At 43.1% G+C, this 17,681-nt stretch overlaps 1 protein-coding gene and 1 pseudogene across 1 annotated transcript; one reads left to right on the top strand and one right to left on the bottom strand.

Moving 5' to 3' along the window:
• Nucleotides 1-1,479: 1,479 nt before the first annotated feature.
• LOC121774548 (heat shock 70 kDa protein 18-like) lies at nucleotides 1,480-13,863 on the bottom strand. Its single transcript, XM_042171400.1, has 4 exons — nucleotides 13,665-13,863; nucleotides 12,530-13,562; nucleotides 8,836-8,845; nucleotides 1,480-2,157 (listed from the first exon to the last, which is right to left on the bottom strand). Exons 1-4 carry the CDS (start codon nucleotides 13,861-13,863, stop codon nucleotides 1,480-1,482), a joined length of 1,920 nt encoding a protein of 639 aa, XP_042027334.1.
• A 1,154-nt stretch (nucleotides 13,864-15,017) lies between these two features.
• Nucleotides 15,018-17,068, top strand: LOC121774547 (annotated as a pseudogene).
• The last annotated feature ends 613 nt before the right edge of the window (nucleotides 17,069-17,681 follow it).

Below are 17,681 nucleotides of genomic sequence, written 5' to 3'. Positions count from 1 at the left end.
CACTCAAGATCTTTTGCCTTTGTCAGCTTGGGTAAGTTAGTCGCTATTGAAGTACTAATAAAAATGATTTAAGAATTAGTAGTAGTATCATGAAATTCTAAATACTATTTGTTTCGTGGAATTTCTTTATTTCTTGTGTATTGAATATGATTTTTACTACTATTTACTTTTATTTATTATAGAAACGAGGCATGTTAAATTGCTCTATGATGAAATTAAAAACTTTTATGCATAATTGTTGACCAATTATTCTATTTCTCAATTAAAAACTTTCACTTTTATTTTTTTATTTACACACTCGGAAGCAAAGAAGACCGTTTTACAGTGTTTGGAGCATAGCGTTAAATATGGAGAACAACATGCAGACTCACAAAAGGAAGTACTCACTAAAACTGATGTCATCCCTTTAATTGAGGATGGGATTAATCGCATTAATCATCGTAAGAATGCTACAATTTACTCTAACTGTGATGGCAAGTTCAAGAAATTGTGGGTGGAGTTGGATGATATTACCATCACTGCCCTCTCCATTTTAGAAAAGGGAAATCAACTTATGAAAACTAGGGGAAGGCTTTGGGGGATGGATACTACATATTTTCAGTTACCAAAAGCAAGATATTCTACCTTACTTGGAAACTTGCAGTTTGAAATCAAAAGGTGTTACTTTGTTAGAGCTTTCATCTATATCTTCGTGATTGGTCTTACCGTTTTGTTGCCAAATCTAGTGGCTGCATATGCGCCTGATTCTCAGTCTATTAAAGAGATGAAAATTTTTAATGAAGTGCTGAGGAATGCTTTCTCTGTCATGTGCGCATTGATCTTGACCCAATTCCTTGACTCATATGTGCAAGTCATGCTTAAAGATCTATATGAAGTGAAGAAGAGTGCCCAAGTCGTAGAGCGGGCGATGCAGTTCATATATCAAATGCTCCATCAATCGAAGCTCATAGATTTTGTTAAAAACAAACCAAATAAGAAGCACTGAACTGTATGTTGCAACTTTGGTTCGGTTTCTGTATGTTGCAACTTTGATTCTGTTTCTGTATGCCTCAACTTTGGTTCTGTTTCTGTATGTTGCAACTTTTGATTTTGTATGTTGCAAACTTGAATTCTGTTAGACTAGTATGAAGCAGCACTGAATGTATGTTGCAAACTCAAATTCTGTTAAGATGGAGGATCTTAATAGCAGTGTCTTTTGCTCATTTACCTGCTGTCCCTTATCTGAATTAGTTCAAGGTTTGTTTCTGGAATTTTTAATGTTCTTATTTTTGTTATAAAAATAGTTGTTAAGTATATTACTTAGGAGTTGGTCCATTAATCAAGCATTCTTGCTCTATCTCAAATGCCTAGTTGAGTAGTTGTAACAATTTACACTGAAGAAGACAGGCACAGGTGTATCAGTTAACACAGCATTATTGCATTTAAATCTTAATAATTTCAAAACAAACAAATGTAGTTATCATGATTTGAGTAAATTCTCTACAAGTTATGTATTATCCAACGAAGCAAAGCCGTGTATTTATTCACTATCCAACGAAGCAAAGCCTTGCATTCAATACTAAACCACATCTTAATACTGGGACTTTGGTGCGTCTTGGCAACGATGGGATTGTAAAACCTCTTAAGCTCCTCCATCTTGTTAATGAAAGGCTCAGCATCATCTACCTCCTCGGCTTTGTGCAACTCCAACCACATCATAGTGAACACGAAAGCCTTGTCTATCTTCTTCTTGTCGGCCGCTTCCATCATACCTGGTACACATCTCTCATAGTTCCTCATGTCGTATGCGTACTCCATCAAAGCTTTCCTATAATCAGACTTGTTCATATACTCTTCGTCCTCCCTCTTGCACTTGTTTGCATCGCGAATCATCTTCTCTATTTGTTTCTTGGACAGCCTGCCCTTGCCCATGTAGTTGGTGATGCTGATGTTGTTCTTCACTCCACTCCCTATGTGCTCTGCTGACACATTCAAGATACCATTCTCATCAATGTCGAAGCACACTTTGAATGTACCAACACCTCTGGGCTCTCCTGGTATGTCTGGGAGACTGATTTCATCTACCAGATTGTTGTCTGTTGCTTTGCTTCTTTCGCCCTCGTACACGGAAAACCACACATTGGTCTGATTGTCCTTGATGGGATACGAACTAAACAACTAAACAATAATTGCGAGCCCAATAGCAGTGACGGCCCATCAGCCCAAAACCCAAGAAAGAGTATCAGTTCGGCACAACCAAAGAGTTCGGTCACAGCCTATAGCTCGGTAAAAGCCGACCAATCGAGCTCAACTCTCAGATCGGCAAAAGCTGATCGGCAAAGTTCAGCAGTTCGGTCTCAGTATTCGACCGAACAAGGAGATAGTGGACCCATGCAGGATCTTCACGACCTCCATTACACCCACGATCTATTTAGTGGTATTAAGCAGTTATCAACCCCCCTACCAGGGCTGCAAACCACGATCTTAGTTCGAATGTATAAATAGAACTTAGATCAGATAGACCAGGGTTAAGTTCTCTAGATCCTGAATCTCATATAGCAAATCAGTATTGTAATCTGTAAGCTAGATCAAGCAATACAAATTTGCCCTCTATTCTTCCCGTGGACGTAGATTTACCTCAGTAAATCGAACCACGTAATTTTCAGTGTTGTGATCTTCATTTATTACTTGCATTTATTCCCATCAAAAATTCGCCAAATCATCACTGGCGCCGTCTGTGGGAACACAGAAAACCAAAAACTGTGATAAAAGCGAGTTTTTGATCCTCTTCCACCAAAAAATGCGTACCAGATCACATAATACCCATACTTCCGTCCGTGATGAACGTGAGGAAGCTAGTCCAGCCCGTAGGTCTGGAAAACAGCCTCGGGAGAAATCTGCCTCCAGTTCTCACGGTGAAAGAACAAACCACTCAAAAAGTCATCGCACCGAGCCTCCCCAGCAGCTCGATTTGAATGAGGCTGTCAAGTTGTTCTTGGCTGAGAAGCAGGATGAGTTCTTAACATTCCTGCAAAAGAGCCAGAAGCCGGAGAAGAAAACGGCGGATTCTCCCTCCCCCTCCAGACATGAAAGTCACTACCGCAGTAGTGTCGTATCTTCCAGGAGAAAGAATCCTCACCACCGATATGTTCCTTCTCCTCCTTGTTACCGAAATCACAGGAGAACTCCATCTCCACCATACCGTAGAGATGTCGGATTCGCTATGTATGGAGCGCTGAAGACTCCATTTTCGGATGATATCACCAGAACTCCGTTGCCACAGAATTACCGAACTCCGTCAGTGACTTATGACGGGTTAGTGGATCCTCATGATTTCCTGGGACGCTATCAGTATAATATGGCGAACCAAGGTCTCAATGAGGTTCATATGTGTAAGCTGTTTCCCGAGCTGCTCATCGGGAACGCAAGAAGGTGGTTTGATAGCCTCCCTCAAGGCAGCATTAGATCTTACAGAGATCTAATGGATGCTTTTCATAGGAGGTTCTTCCAGAAAGCTGAAACCCGAATCACTTCGGCTCAGCTGCTTTCCATACGTCAAGGTCGCGATGAAAAGATTAGCGACTTCATGACCAGATTCCACAAGGAATGCCTACAAGTAGATGATCTCAATGATCTACTTGTCATTTCGGCATTCCAAAATGGAATTCTGCCAGGAGCTCTCTACAGAAAGCTCGTTGAATGCAGTCCGCAAACAGCTCAAGAGATGTGAGACATTGCGGACCAGTTTTCTCGTGCTGATGAGGCAGACCGTCGAAAACGGTCTTTAGACAGCTCTTCCAGAGGAGACAAGAGGAAGCCCGATCATAGCGATCAGGGACATCCTCGCCGAACTCCTTTTGAAAGAATTCAAAGGGCACCGGTACAAGACAGATTGGGACCACGTCTCAATCCTGAGAAACCACCCGCTCAGTTCGTACCATTGAACAAGTCGAGAGCGGAAATTTTCGAACTGCATTCTGATATGTTCGAAAAACCAAAGCCGATGACGAAATCGGCCACGCGCCGAAGTCAGGATAAATATTGCTCCTTCCATCAAGACCACGGTCACGATACCGAGGAGTGCCGAAATTTGGCAGCAGATGTTGATGTTCTTATGAAAGCAGGGACGTTAAAAAAATACCAAAGCAAGCCGCCGAAAAAGAATAAGAAACAGAGAAGTGCGAACTGCGCTCCTCAGGATCCTAAAAGGCAACAGGATCCCGAAGACGATGACGAGCCGCAATATGATGGAGTAATCCAGACTATTGACGCTCTCCCAGCCGGGAAGACTAAATCGTCTCTAAAATCAGAGCGCAGAGGCTTCAATCGAGATGAGCCAACACATAAAAGGCTGAAGAAGGAGGAAGTAATTACATTTTCAGATGCAGATCCCGTCCCGGCCATTTCTCCTCATCAAGACGCTATTGTCATTCAAGCTGGAGTGGCAAACAAACTGATCCACAGAGTGTTTGTGGATACAGGAGTGTCGGTTAGCATTCTTTTTAAAGAATGTTTTGATAAACTGGAAGTGGATCCAGCTCGGCTCAGTCCGGCCCCACTTCCTCTGAAAAGTTTCGCCCAGGAGGACACCCGCCCTGAAGGTATTATCAGCCTTCCGATTACGGTAGGAAGAGCGCCTACTAGCTCCAGTACGGTGATCGAGTTTTTTGTGGTAAAAGCTCGATCCCCGTATAACATTATACTGGGAAGAGACTGGCTCAACACAGTTCGAGCCATTTGCTCTACTTATCACCTCACAATCAAGATCCCCACTAAAGGAGGGATAGCAGTCATCCGAGGTGATCAAAAGAGAGCAAAAGAATGTTTGCAGATTGCGCTTAAAAGTGCCGAACAATCAGATCGGCACCATCAAGCATAGCAATCACAGCAGCCGGAGTCAGAGGCAGGCGAAATGAACGAAGTCACACCGGAGCCGAACTCGATGAAAGTTCAGTTATACGAAGATGATCCATCCAGAACGGTCAAGATCGGTTTCGCGGGAACACCTCTACTCCGGGAAAAGACCATCCAGCTCCTCAAAGAGTACAAAGATGTCTTTGCGTGGTCTCCGTTGGACATGACTGGAGTGTCTCCCGAGGTAATTACACATCGGTTAAATATTGATCCTTCAGTCCGGCCTATAAAACAGAAGCAAAGACTCTTTGCGGCAGAAAGAAATCAAGTCATCCATGACGAAGTCCGCCAATTACTGAAAGCGGATGTATTATTTGAAGTAAAATATCCTTCTTGGGTGGCCAATCCTGTGATGATCAAGAAAAAAGAAGGAGGATGGCGGATGTGCATAGATTTTACGGATCTAAATAAGCACTGTCCTAAAGATTGCTACCCCCTTCCCAACATAGATAAAAAAGTAGAAGCTCTGATAGGCTTCGAAATTTTCTGTTTTCTTGATTTGTATAAAGGATACCACCAAGTTTTAATGGATGAGAATGATGCTTCAAAAACGGCTTTCATTACTGACTTCGGTATTTTTGCTTATAAAAAGATGCCATTTGGTTTAAAGAATGCCGGAGCCACATATCAAAGGATGGTAGATAAGCTATTTCGGCACCTGATCGGAAAAGAGGTTGAAGTATATGTTGACGACATAGTTGTTAAAAGCAGAAGCACTTCGGAGTACGAAAACAATCTCAAATCCACTCTCGACGTGCTCAAAAAAGCCAACCTCAAACTCAATCCCCAAAAATGTACCTTTTTGGTAGATTCGGGAAAATTTCTGGGTTGTTGGGTTTCAAAGGAAGGACTCAAGGCAAATCCCCTAAAGGTTCAAGTTGTTCAGAACATGGCAATGCCGAAGTCCATACATGATGTGCAAAGGCTAACTGGATGTCTAGCCGCACTGAATAGATTCCTTTCCCAAGCAGCCGAAAAGCAAATGCCGTTCTTCAATGTTTTGAAGAAGGCACCAAAGTTTGAGTGGGGAGCCGAACAGAAAAAGGCTTTTGACGAACTCAAAAGTTATTTAACCGAACTTCCTACTCTCTCTGCTCCAACAGATGCCGAAGTGATATTCTTATATTTAGCAGCATCAGATCAAACCATTAGCGCGGTGCTTGTACGAGAAGAAGGCCTAAAACAGCGTCCTATCTACTTTACAAGCCGAGCATTAAGAGGTCCCGAAACAAGGTATCAACCTCTGGAAAAAATTGCTCTGGCATTAGTAAATGCAGCAAGGAGACTGCGGCCATATTTCTATGCTCACAAAGTATGCGTCTTAACCGATCTTCCACTTCGGCAAGTTTTGACTAAGCCAGAAGCATCAGGCAGAATTGCCAAGTGGGCCATAGAGTTGGGAGAACATTCAATAGAATATCTACCTCGGAAAGCCATCAAGGGACAAGCCTTGGCAGATTTTCTTGTAGAGGCAAAGTTCGATCAGGCAATCCCTATTATTGCCGAACAGAAAAATCCTACCAATGATGAACTAACACAGCCCCAGAAACCCGAAGTAGAGCCGTCGGACTATTGGATTGGATTCGTAGATGGAGCTTCGAATAAGACAGGAAGTGGAGCTGGTATTCTACTTATCGCTCCCGACGGACACGAAGTAACTTATTCACTTCGGTTCTTATTCCCAACCACTAATAACGAAGCCGAATACGAAGCCCTTCTTGCCGGACTTCAGTTAGCGCAACGTCTACTTGTCAAATCTCTCAAAATTCATTGTGATTCACAAGTCATAGTGAATCACATGCTGGGTACAAGTGAAGCCCGTGGTGAAAGGATGAAAAAATACTTGGACAAAGCGCAAAGTATTAGCCGAAATTTCTCTTATTTTCGGATAGTCCGCATTCCCAGAGCGGGAAATAGCCGAGCAGATACTTTAAGTAAGTTGGTCTCATATCCGAGCTCAAAGGTGGAGGAATTACCGCACAGAAGCATTGATGAAGCTGAAGTACACTCAGTAACCAGTTCACCAAACTGGATGACGCCAATATTAAAGTATCTAGATCAAGGACAACTTCCCGAGGATAAGAGAGAAGCAAGGAAAATCACATGCCGAGCACGTCGGTATGAACTTCATGAAGGAGTCCTATATAGAAAGTCCTACCTTCAACCGTTATTGCGATGTGTAGGACCAGAAGAGACGGATTACATCCTTAGAGAAGTTCATGAAGGATCTTGCGGTAGCCACATCGGAGCTAGAGCATTAGCTAAAAAAGTTCTGAGATGGGGATATTATTGGCCAACTTTGGTACAAGAAGCAGTACAGCTAGTTAAGAAATGTACGAAATGCCAAATCCATGCAAATATCCCAAGGACGCCGCAGACTGATCTATGTGCTATGCAAAGCCCTTGGCCTTTTATGCAATGGGGCATAGACATAGTAGGACCACTACCACAAGCTCCCCGGCAAATGAAATTCTTGATCGTTGCCGTGGATTACTTCACAAAGTGGGTGGAGGCTGAACCATTAGCTACGATAACAAGCTCAAAGACATTAGATTTTGTCTGGAAGAACATAGTTTGCCGATTTGGCATACCCCATATCCTCATTTCAGATAATGGGACTCAGTTTACTGACAAAACATTCAAGAATTGGTGCCAAGAGTTGAATATTCAACAGCGGTTCACTTCAGTCTCTCACCCACAAGCAAACGGACAAACGGAAGTAACAAACCGTACTTTGGTGAAAGGATTAAAAACTCGGTTAGAACAAGCCAAAGGACAATGGGTAGAAAATCTTCCTCAAGTCCTATGGTCTTACCGAACTACACCAAAAACCTCCAACGGTGAAACTCCGTACAGTCTAGTGTACGGCACTGAAGCCGTAATTCCGGTTGAGATCGGCATACCCAGCCCCCGAACCCTTAATTTCTCAACAGAACTGAATGACGACGGACTGAGAGCCGAACTAGATCTTGCCGAAGAAAGAAGAGAATTGGCCTTCATAAAAGAAGCCAAGTACAAGGAGCAAGTAACCCGGTATTATAACCAAAGGGTGAAAAAGCTGCAGTTTCAAGTGGGAGATCTCGTATTGAGAAACAATGAAGTAAGCCGAGCAGAAAAGCTGGGCAAACTTGAACCCACATGGGAAGGTCCGTATCGGGTGTCAGAAGTCCTGGGAAAAGGGTCTTATAAATTAACCCACATGTCAGGAGAACAAGTACCCCGAACATGGCATATTTCCAACCTCAAGAAGTTCTATTTGTAAGAGACAAGGTCCGGTCAGTCTTGTGTCTAGTTCGGTCCTAGGGTTATGTGCTTTCATATTTTTATTGTTCTTTATACTTGTCGTTTTTTAAAAGGTTAAAATCTTTTTCGTCCTTTTTATTTGTCTCTCTATGTGCGTTTTGTCTCTTATAAATGTTACTGAGGTATATTGTTCCTTAAAGGCTGATCCCCTTTTTTTAGATCATGTATTAAAGACAATTGTGAGTCCAAGCTTCTAAGGAAGATACAAGATTCCACAATTCAGCTTAAGAAACAAGCAATTCGTCTGAACGAACTGCAATAAGCCGAAAACCACTCCGGTTAACTAGGGAAAGTCCAATCCAAGCGATAAAACTCGCCAAATAAGGACACTAACTAAGTCCGGTCAAAGAAGAGTTTACTTCATAAGACCGAGGACGAGTACAATAAATGAAATAAAAAATCGCTGAACTGTAAATACGCAGTGATAGAAGCGAAATGAAAAATTTCATTTACTAAGTCTTGTTGGGCATACAATTCCGCTGCCCTACGAGAATGCGTTACACTATTACAAAGGACTATTCTACTGTCTACGATTGCTAAAGTTGAGCCACCTATCCGAAAAATCCTCATGATGCTGAGTTCGGGCGTTCCGAGCAGATGAAGAATAAGTAGGTGGGCGAGATGCTCTGATCGACCTACCGCCTCTTCCCTGAGTCCGGGAAGTTCTAGCACCTCGGCGGCGAAGAGTCTCTTCACGAAGCATTCGCTGATCTTGCTCACTCATATTCACAACTCCTCTACGAACTTCAGGGCGTTCTTGTCTTGACGTTTCCGGTTGCTCCTGAGTCCGTTGCTGATTTGGAGTAGAAATTTGAGTAAGTGGATTAGAGGTTTGAGTTGGAGTGTGAGCATCTGTTAGCGGGAAACGGCTAAGGAATCTCTCGATTGAGGGACGCCGGGAAAGAATGATGTCGTACAGAGAAGCCAAGCGCCGCAATGATTTCACAACTTGTTGGCAAGCCGAGCTCTCCAGCACATTGTTCTTCTGGAGTACATGAAGCTTCTCCCACTGTTCATCAACTTGATTCTGAACTTCAGATATAGTCATTCCCCCGCGCCCGCAGATGAAATCTTCATATGCAGTCCTCTCAGCCATGACAGTATTCAGCTCGGCCTCCAGATCTTTCTTTATGGACTCTAAGTCCTTATTGTTGGACTCCAGCTCCACTAAACGAGCCAAGAGTTCATCATACTTCATCTGGTCATCTATAGCTTTTTTCTCAGCTTCATTTAAAGCCAAAGAGTATAGCCGCTTCCAGTGAAGTACCTCCAGCTCCTTAGAGTTAAGAATACGAAGCAGCTATGTCAGTTCGGCATTTCAGTTTACCGAGCAGGCAGTAAACCACAATAGGAGTAAAAGAGATTAAGAAGAGCTATAAGGAAGACACGAGTGTAGAAAGAAGAATTTTTTTCATTCACAAGAAAAAATTTACACAAGGAGGGCTTCAATGCCATTTTACAAATAGAAAGAAAGAAACTAAACTAAGAGAAGGGAGACGAAATCATACTTCGCCAGTTTCGTCTCCGGCTTCCCTGTGGGTTTCAGCTTCTTTCTCCTTGTCGACCTCGGTCTCAGCCTCGGCCTCCCTCCTCCCTCCCTCCTGCTCGGCGCCCCCATCGCCGATCTGCTGCACCTCTTGCTCGGCGTGCCCGTCGCCGGTCTGCTGATCCTTCTGCTCGGTCTCCTTGCCGGCCTCATTTTCCTGCTCACCCTCTTCTTTGAAAATTGAAGCGGGTGAAACAGGCCCCAAGGAGGCAAAGATGGCCTCCATGTTCTCGTCACGGTCAGCACGGCAATTACGGACTCGTTCAGCAGAAAGCAGGACCGATGAAGACGCAAGCTCCTCAAGGAGCGGCAGACTCTGGAGACGCGCTGCAATCTCTCGGCCATACAGCGGCAAGACGACTTCGGGTTCCTGCTCAGCATTATCGGTCATCAATTTCAGCAGATCACCGATAAGGGCCGAAAATTGATTGCTCAAAAAGAGTTTCTCCGTGTAAACACGGAGAGCCTCCCCCTGAGCAACCACGGCAGCCGCCCTCCCTCTGTTTCGACCGCTCTCTCTGGATGATGAGCTGGTCTTTGGCACGCTGGGCTTCATCCTGAGCCGAGATCATAGCGGCCCTTGCCCTCTCAAAGTCTGCCCGAGCCTGTTCGGCCTGGTGACGAGCAGCATTCAAATTCCTCTGCATCTCATCATAATCGCTGGACGCTTTAGAGAGTTCAACTGTGACGAGTTTGCAGAGCATATTGTTCCTCTGAAAATGGAAAAAGGAAAAGTCAACAGAGGGGCCACAAAAAAATATAGGAAAGAAGCAAAGCCAGAAAATCAAGAAGAAAATTCACCTCTACAAAGTCCTTTGGCCATAAAAAGGGCTCAGAGATATGTTCCGAAGTGGCCGTAACCACTCCTGATCCATAACCCCCCTGGACAATGTCTCTCTCTGGCGCTTTCGGGGGTTTCTGAGTCTTCGCCTTCCCCCTTGCCGAGGTCGATCCCGGCTTTTTTGGATCCGAAGACTGACTCGAAGAGGTCTTCTGCCTCTTCGGATTCTTCTCGGCATCAGACGCCGAGCTGGTGGTTTTCTGTTTCTCCGGCTCCTTTGATTCGGAGGATTTGCGACCAAGCCTGCTTAGCATGTTCACTGCCAAAAAGCAAGAAAACAAAGTTAGTTTTCGCCGCTAAAGCAGTAAAAGCATAAAAAAGAAATCCTCACCCTCAGTCTCTTCGTCCGAAGACGAGGAGTCGAACACGAAGTCACCCTTGACGAGCTCAGATTCCAAATACTGTTTCCTAATCATGGGAATCTTATTGAGCCCGCCCTCGAGCTCGTCCAACGGTTCTACCCGAGGATGAGGAATTACGGACTTCGGCCCTCTCCAGGAAAAGTCCGGAGCCGCTGTCCTATTGTAAAAAAAGAAGCGATTTTTCCACATCGGCCATTTGGTTTTACAGAAGGCTCTAAAGGGCTGTAAAGGGATCAAGTAAAACCAGGATCCCTTTCTCTTAAACTGAAAGAAATTAAGGATTGCCCTCAGAGACAGATCCTTTTCTAGTCTACGCAGCTCGGCAGCAAAGGCCGATAAGTGCCTCCAAGAATTTGGAGTCACCTGACCTAAAGGAAGTTGGAAAAAATCAAGAAGCTCTACAAAGGCGGGGGGAAGAGGGAAACGAAGCCCGCATTCTAAGCAGGCTTCGTAAACGGTGGCATAACCCTCCGGCGGTGAGTTAGCCCTATGAGTGTCGTCGGGAATCACCACTAACCCCCCAGGAAGAAAATATTTTCTGTGTAAGGATATCACAGTATCCTTACTCAAAATGCTGTGAAAATATTCTACCGTCTTCTCCCCGGACTTTTTCCGGCCAAAAGATCCCTTACCCCCCTTCCTACCACTACCTGATTCAGAAACAGTTTCAGAAGAAGAAGACATGATTCTTACTCTTTGATGGTCGAAAGTCTCTGAAGAAATTCTTGAAGAAGCGGAAGAAAATTTTACGAAAAAGAGAGAGAATGCAGAAGAAATAATCGCAAAAGTGTTCCAATGATGAAGAAAGGAAATATTTTTCAAATTCGTCGCACCGTTTCAAATCCCACTTTTTCTGGATTCTCTGGCCGGATTTGCTGTCACATTTAATGCAGACACGTGCAGAGCACGTCCCCTGACGTCAGCCTCCCCCTTACACTTATCCAAAATGCCGAAGTGATTCACTTCGCTTTTCGGGGGGGGTGGTGATGGGATACGAACTAAACAACTAAACAATAATTGCGAGCCCAATAGCAGTGACGGCCCATCAGCCCAAAACCCAAGAAAGAGTATCAGTTCGGCACAACCAAAGAGTTCGGTCACAGCCTATAGCTCGGTAAAAGCCGACCAATCGAGCTCAACTCTCAGATCGGCAAAAGCTGATCGGCAAAGTTCAGCAGTTCGGTCTCAGTATTCGACCGAACAAGGAGATAGTGGACCCATGCAGGATCTCCACGACCTCCATTACACCCACGATCTATTTAGTGGTATTAAGCAGTTATCAACCCCCCTACCAGGGCTGCAAACCACGATCTTAGTTCGAATGTATAAATAGAACTTAGATCAGATAGACCAGGGTTAAGTTCTCTAGATCCTGAATCTCATATAGCAAATCAGTATTGTAATCTGTAAGCTAGATCAAGCAATACAAATTTGCCCTCTATTCTTCCCGTGGACGTAGATTTACCTCAGTAAATCGAACCACGTAATTTTCAGTGTTGTGATCTTCATTTATTACTTGCATTTATTCCCATCAAAAATTCGCCAAATCATCAGTCCTCCATCGTTCGATAAGTTGTCTCCAACCTTGTTGGGATAGGTGTGTTCCTCGGAATAATTACACTCATCACATCTCCATTGCATTCAATACCAAGAGACAAAGGAGTAACATCCGAACCACCACATTCTGCACCCAACACAGCAGCACCATACGCCACGGCTTCGTCTGGATTAATGCTCTTGCACGCCTCCTTCCCATTGAACATCTCCTTCAACAGCTCTTGCACCATTGGAATCCTACTCGACCCGCCCACCAGCACCACCTCATCCACACCCCTCCGCTTCATCTTTGCATCACTCAAGCATTTCTCAACCACTTCCATACACTTGTTGAACAAATCCATGTTGAGCTCATTAAATTTAGCACGAGTGATACTCGAAAACAGATCAATCCCCTCGAACAAAGATTCAATCTCAATATTAGTTTGGGAAGTGGAGGAAAGGACTCTCTTAGCCCTTTCACAAGCACTCCTCAATCTCCTAATAGCTCTCGGATTCATACTAATATCCCTACCATTCTTCCTTTCAAACTCTTTCACCAAATGATTCACCATCCTACTGTCAAAGTCTTGCCCTCCAAGATGAGTGTCACCGGCAATAGCCTTCACATCAATGATCCCCGCCTCAATCGTGGCCACAGACACATCGAACGTGCCACCACCAAGGTCGAAAATAAGCACATTCTTAGCCACATCACCACCTTTATCTAGACCGTATGCGATGGCTGCAGCAGTAGGCTCGTTGATCATCCTCACAACATTGAGGCAGGCAATGGTTCCAGCGGACTTGGTGGCCTGACGCTGAGAGTCGTTGAAATAAGCAGGCACGGTCACGACAGCATTCTTGACAGGTGATCCAAGATAGGACTCAGCGACATCCTTCATCTTAGATAGGAGCATTGAAGAGATCTCCTCAGGTGAAAACTGTTTCTCCTCTCCTTTGTAGGTTACCACGATCATAGGCTTATCAGCAGCACCAGAAATGACCATGAATGGCCAGAGTTTCATGTCACTCTGAACCATTGGATCATTGAATTTACGGCCAATCAGCCTCTTTGCATTTGAGAAGCATCAGTAATAATAAAAAGTCACTATCTCCATCATAATTTTTCCTTCCTTCATTTCGGTAGATTTTATTCGAGTATAATAGTTAGGTTACTGACCGAAAACGGTGTTAGTATGAGCATTGGCGGCGTCTCCGATGAGACGCTCGTTGTCGGTGAAAGCGACGTAAGAGGGTGTGGTGCGGTTGCCCTGCTCGTTGGGTATGATCTCGATGCGGTTGTGGTGCCATGCAGCCACACACGAATACGTCGTGCCCAAATCGATCCCGATCGCCCGACCTTCCCCCTTCCCGGCCATTGATGCAGATGAGTTGTTAAATTTTGGATATGGAATTACAATTCACGATTCATAAAATTAAGGAAGGTTAAAACCTAGCTATCCTGTCTCACATTTTGAATAGGTCTTTTTAGTTCTAATTAAGATTAATTATCTCAAAATAATAGTAGTTTCGAGATATTCGTGTTAGGAATTAGGATACCAATCAAGTAGATTTTGTTCTATTCTATGTCTATTTTAAGTGTTTGATGAAAAAGAAAAATTAATTGCTACACTTCTACATAAATATGACCTAGCAAGTGGATTTTTGTTCTATTTCTATCATAAGCATGTTATATACTCCATAGTCCCCTAAAAATAATTCTCTATTGTCATTTTGGTCCGTCTCGTAAAACTATTATTATTATTGTTATTATTATTATATTTGAAACTCATAGGTCGCATAATTTTTAAGAAAGACATTTTGGGCATGTTAGTGACTTTGTAAGTGAGTTTGTGGAACTGTAATATTGTATTCCCTCCGGTCCCTATTAAATATCGTATATTTGACCAGTGCAGATTTTAAAAAATTGTTTGACTTTGTGAATAAAAATAATTGATAAAAGTCGGTAGAGTGTGTACCCTAATTTTAGTGGAATTTAGAGTACACTTACTAAAAATGGTAAAAGTGAAATGAATTTATCGGGATCCATCCAAATAGGAAATATGTGACATTTAATGGGGACCGAAGGGAGTATACATCAGTTGTAATTTCCTTTTTCTATGTTTCATAGTGATGACCGGAGCTTTCGCACATAATTGACAAGAGAACATTTCAACTATAATAGTCACAAGTAATAGTGATTCCAAAATAAACAATATTGCATTACTTTGTTACTACCGAACTAGAGACAACTAATACGACGAAAGGAAGCCTAGAACAATGATGATTGGAAAAACCAACTTAAAATATTTGTGCTGGCAGTAATCTCCCATTTACAAAATTGCCAAATTCAAGAATCTAAATTGGAATCTATCCCAATCTATCAATCAAAACTATCTACTAACATGACAAATTCCAATCATAGGAAAGAAGATGAAACAAACCTCTAGCTAGGGGCATCTCTTAGTACTAAGATTCTTAATGCATTGTACAAATACCTCAATCTGGTAAAGTAGAAGTTCAGTTTGTGAAAATGGGAGCATTGCAAGAGGGTGAAGGATTAGGCTATGGAAGTTCTTTGCCAGTTCTGAGCGGGCAGGAGATAGAGCGAAACGACCCTCAAAACATACCCGAAAGATACATAAAGCACCTCGAGGACAGGCCTAAAGCCTCTGACTTAGCCTCTGTTTCTTATGACATTCCTGTCATAGATCTCTCGTTGCTTGCTGCTGGCAACGAAGATGAACGAACCAAGCTAGACGTCGCTTGCCAGGAATGGGGCTTCTTCCAGGTACATTTTTGCTGTTGTTGTTGTGTTGTAGTTACAGACACTAGTGTCTCATATAGGTTTGTAACATAAGACATATTCTTAATGCAGATAATTAACCACGGGGCGGATAGTGTGTTAGCCAAGATGAAGGCTGCTGGCCGGTTTTTTCGATCTACCATTGGCTGAGAAGAAGAGATATGCTATGGCAGCGAACGATGCTGAGGGGTACGGACAGGGCTATGTAGTCACCGAGGATCAGAAGCTCGACTGGAACGACCTCCTCTTCTTGATCACGTTGCCTGATAAGGCGAGGAACGTCAAGTATTGGCCTCTCACGGTCCCCGGCTTCAAGTATGTGGTCATATCCCATAAGAGTAAATGTCAATTTTGCTCCTAAACGTACGACGAAAATATGAATTTTGTCTAAAATATTTACTTTTTGAAAAATAGGTCCATAACAAATGAAATCTTATTGGGAGCGGTCTTTTTTTAACGGTCCATCAAAAAACTAACGGTCATGCCACTGTGCAATTAGCGTTGACCGTTAGTTTTTTGATTGAACCGTCAAAAAAAGGACCACTTCAGTGACATTTTCATTTGTTATGGACCTGTTTTTCAAAAAAAGAATGTTTTAAGCCATATTCGTATTTTGGTTATATGTTTAGGACCAAAGTTGACCTTTACTATATCATCAATTATACTCCCTTTGTCCCGACTTAAGTGATGCATTTCATATTTGGGCGAGAATTAAGAAACAAGTGTTCAGTAAGTTAATAAAGTACGAGAGAGAATAAAGGTTATTTTTTTAGCTAGAAATGGAAATATGTTACTTAATTAAGGACGTCCCAATAAGAAATACGAATCACTTACGTCTCTATTGAACTGCAGGGAGGCAGTTGAAGAGTATGCAGGTGTGTTGGAGAGAGTGAGTGATGAGATCTTTGGCAATTTGTCACTATTGATGGGAGTTAAAAGAGGTTTTGTGAAGAAGCTACATGGAGATGTGAAGCAAGGGATAAGAATGAACTATTATCCCAAGTGTGCTAGGCCGGATCTAGTCCTTGGGGTCAGCCCGCACTCCGACTCCAGCTCCATCACTCTGTTGGTTCAAGACGAGGCGATCACCGCCCTCCAGATCAAGCACGACGGCGCTTGGATGCCCGTCGAGCCGATCCCAAATGCGTTGGTAATCAACATTGGTGATGTTATGGAGGTAAGTCCATGATCAAGTCAGTGTTTTAAAAATCAAATCGGATCGGCCGGTTTCAACCGGTTTGGCGCAAATTGGCACGATGAATTATGATGACTTTTAATTTTAGATAATTATATCAAAATGTAATCAAAACACACTCAATGTTAATAAAATAATGCACTAGTAAAAGTAAAAATTAAGAAGGTATTTAAATGATGTATAAAGTAATTATTTAATAAAGTTTACTGTTTTTTTATAATATACATATTTAATTGTATACTATTATCATTACATTTTATTGTTTTTGTATGGAGTATTTCGTTCGATTAGTGGTAAAACCGATCTGACCGATTGAATCATGAATTAAACAATGGCTTCGCCGGCTCGATTGTTGGTTCGGTTTTTAAGACGTTGGTTCTGGTGCAGGCATGGAGCAACGGGAGATACAAGAGCACTGAGCATAGGGCAGTTACAAATGTGGAGAAACCAAGAATTTCTGCTGCAGCATTTGTGATTCCAGGTAATGATGTGAAGTTGAATCCATTGGAGACTATGGTGGATGAGAAGCTTCAGCCAAGAGTGTTCAAAGATGGTGTTGATTTATATTGAGTACCTTCTGTAAAAAATCATGGATTAAATATGCCCGGTCAATGGATTTTGACCAAATAATAAATGTGACGAGACATTTAATTTTGTGAAATTAAATGACATAGCGTCGATCTACATTTTACGTAGGTAAATGTAGTATATTCACTTTCTCAAATCCGATTTCCGGTGAGTGAGAAATAGTGGATTAAAGTTGGGCATAATTAGCTTTTAATTAAAGCTTGGAGATGGAGCTTAGGGAATAATTAACTAGTGTTAATTATCCCACATTGGAGGATTAACACATCTTTAATGTGTATAAATTAAGTGACTTTATGTTACTTAATAATTATAGTGGACCAAGATGGGTGAAAGAGCCCACACGCGCGCACACGCGCGCGCCGCCGCCGCCCGCCCGCCCGAGCCCGAGCCCGTGCCCGTGCTCGTGCTCGCGGCCGCGGGCCTCGGGCCTCGGGCCTCGGGCCCGATCCCGATCTCGATCTCGATCTCGATCTCGGACTTGGACTTGGACTTGGACTTGGACTTGGATCTTGGCAATTGGTCTTTGGGTGGTCTTTGGGCTTGGTGCTTGGCCCAAACTATTCTTTTTGGACCACCGCCGAGTCAGCAATCCAAGTGGCTTGACACGT

This window comes from Salvia splendens, chromosome 17 (genome assembly GCF_004379255.2).
Source record: "Salvia splendens isolate huo1 chromosome 17, SspV2, whole genome shotgun sequence".
NCBI classification, from domain to species: Eukaryota; Viridiplantae; Streptophyta; class Magnoliopsida; order Lamiales; family Lamiaceae; genus Salvia; species Salvia splendens.
This window is presented reverse-complemented; position numbering and strand designations above follow the sequence as displayed.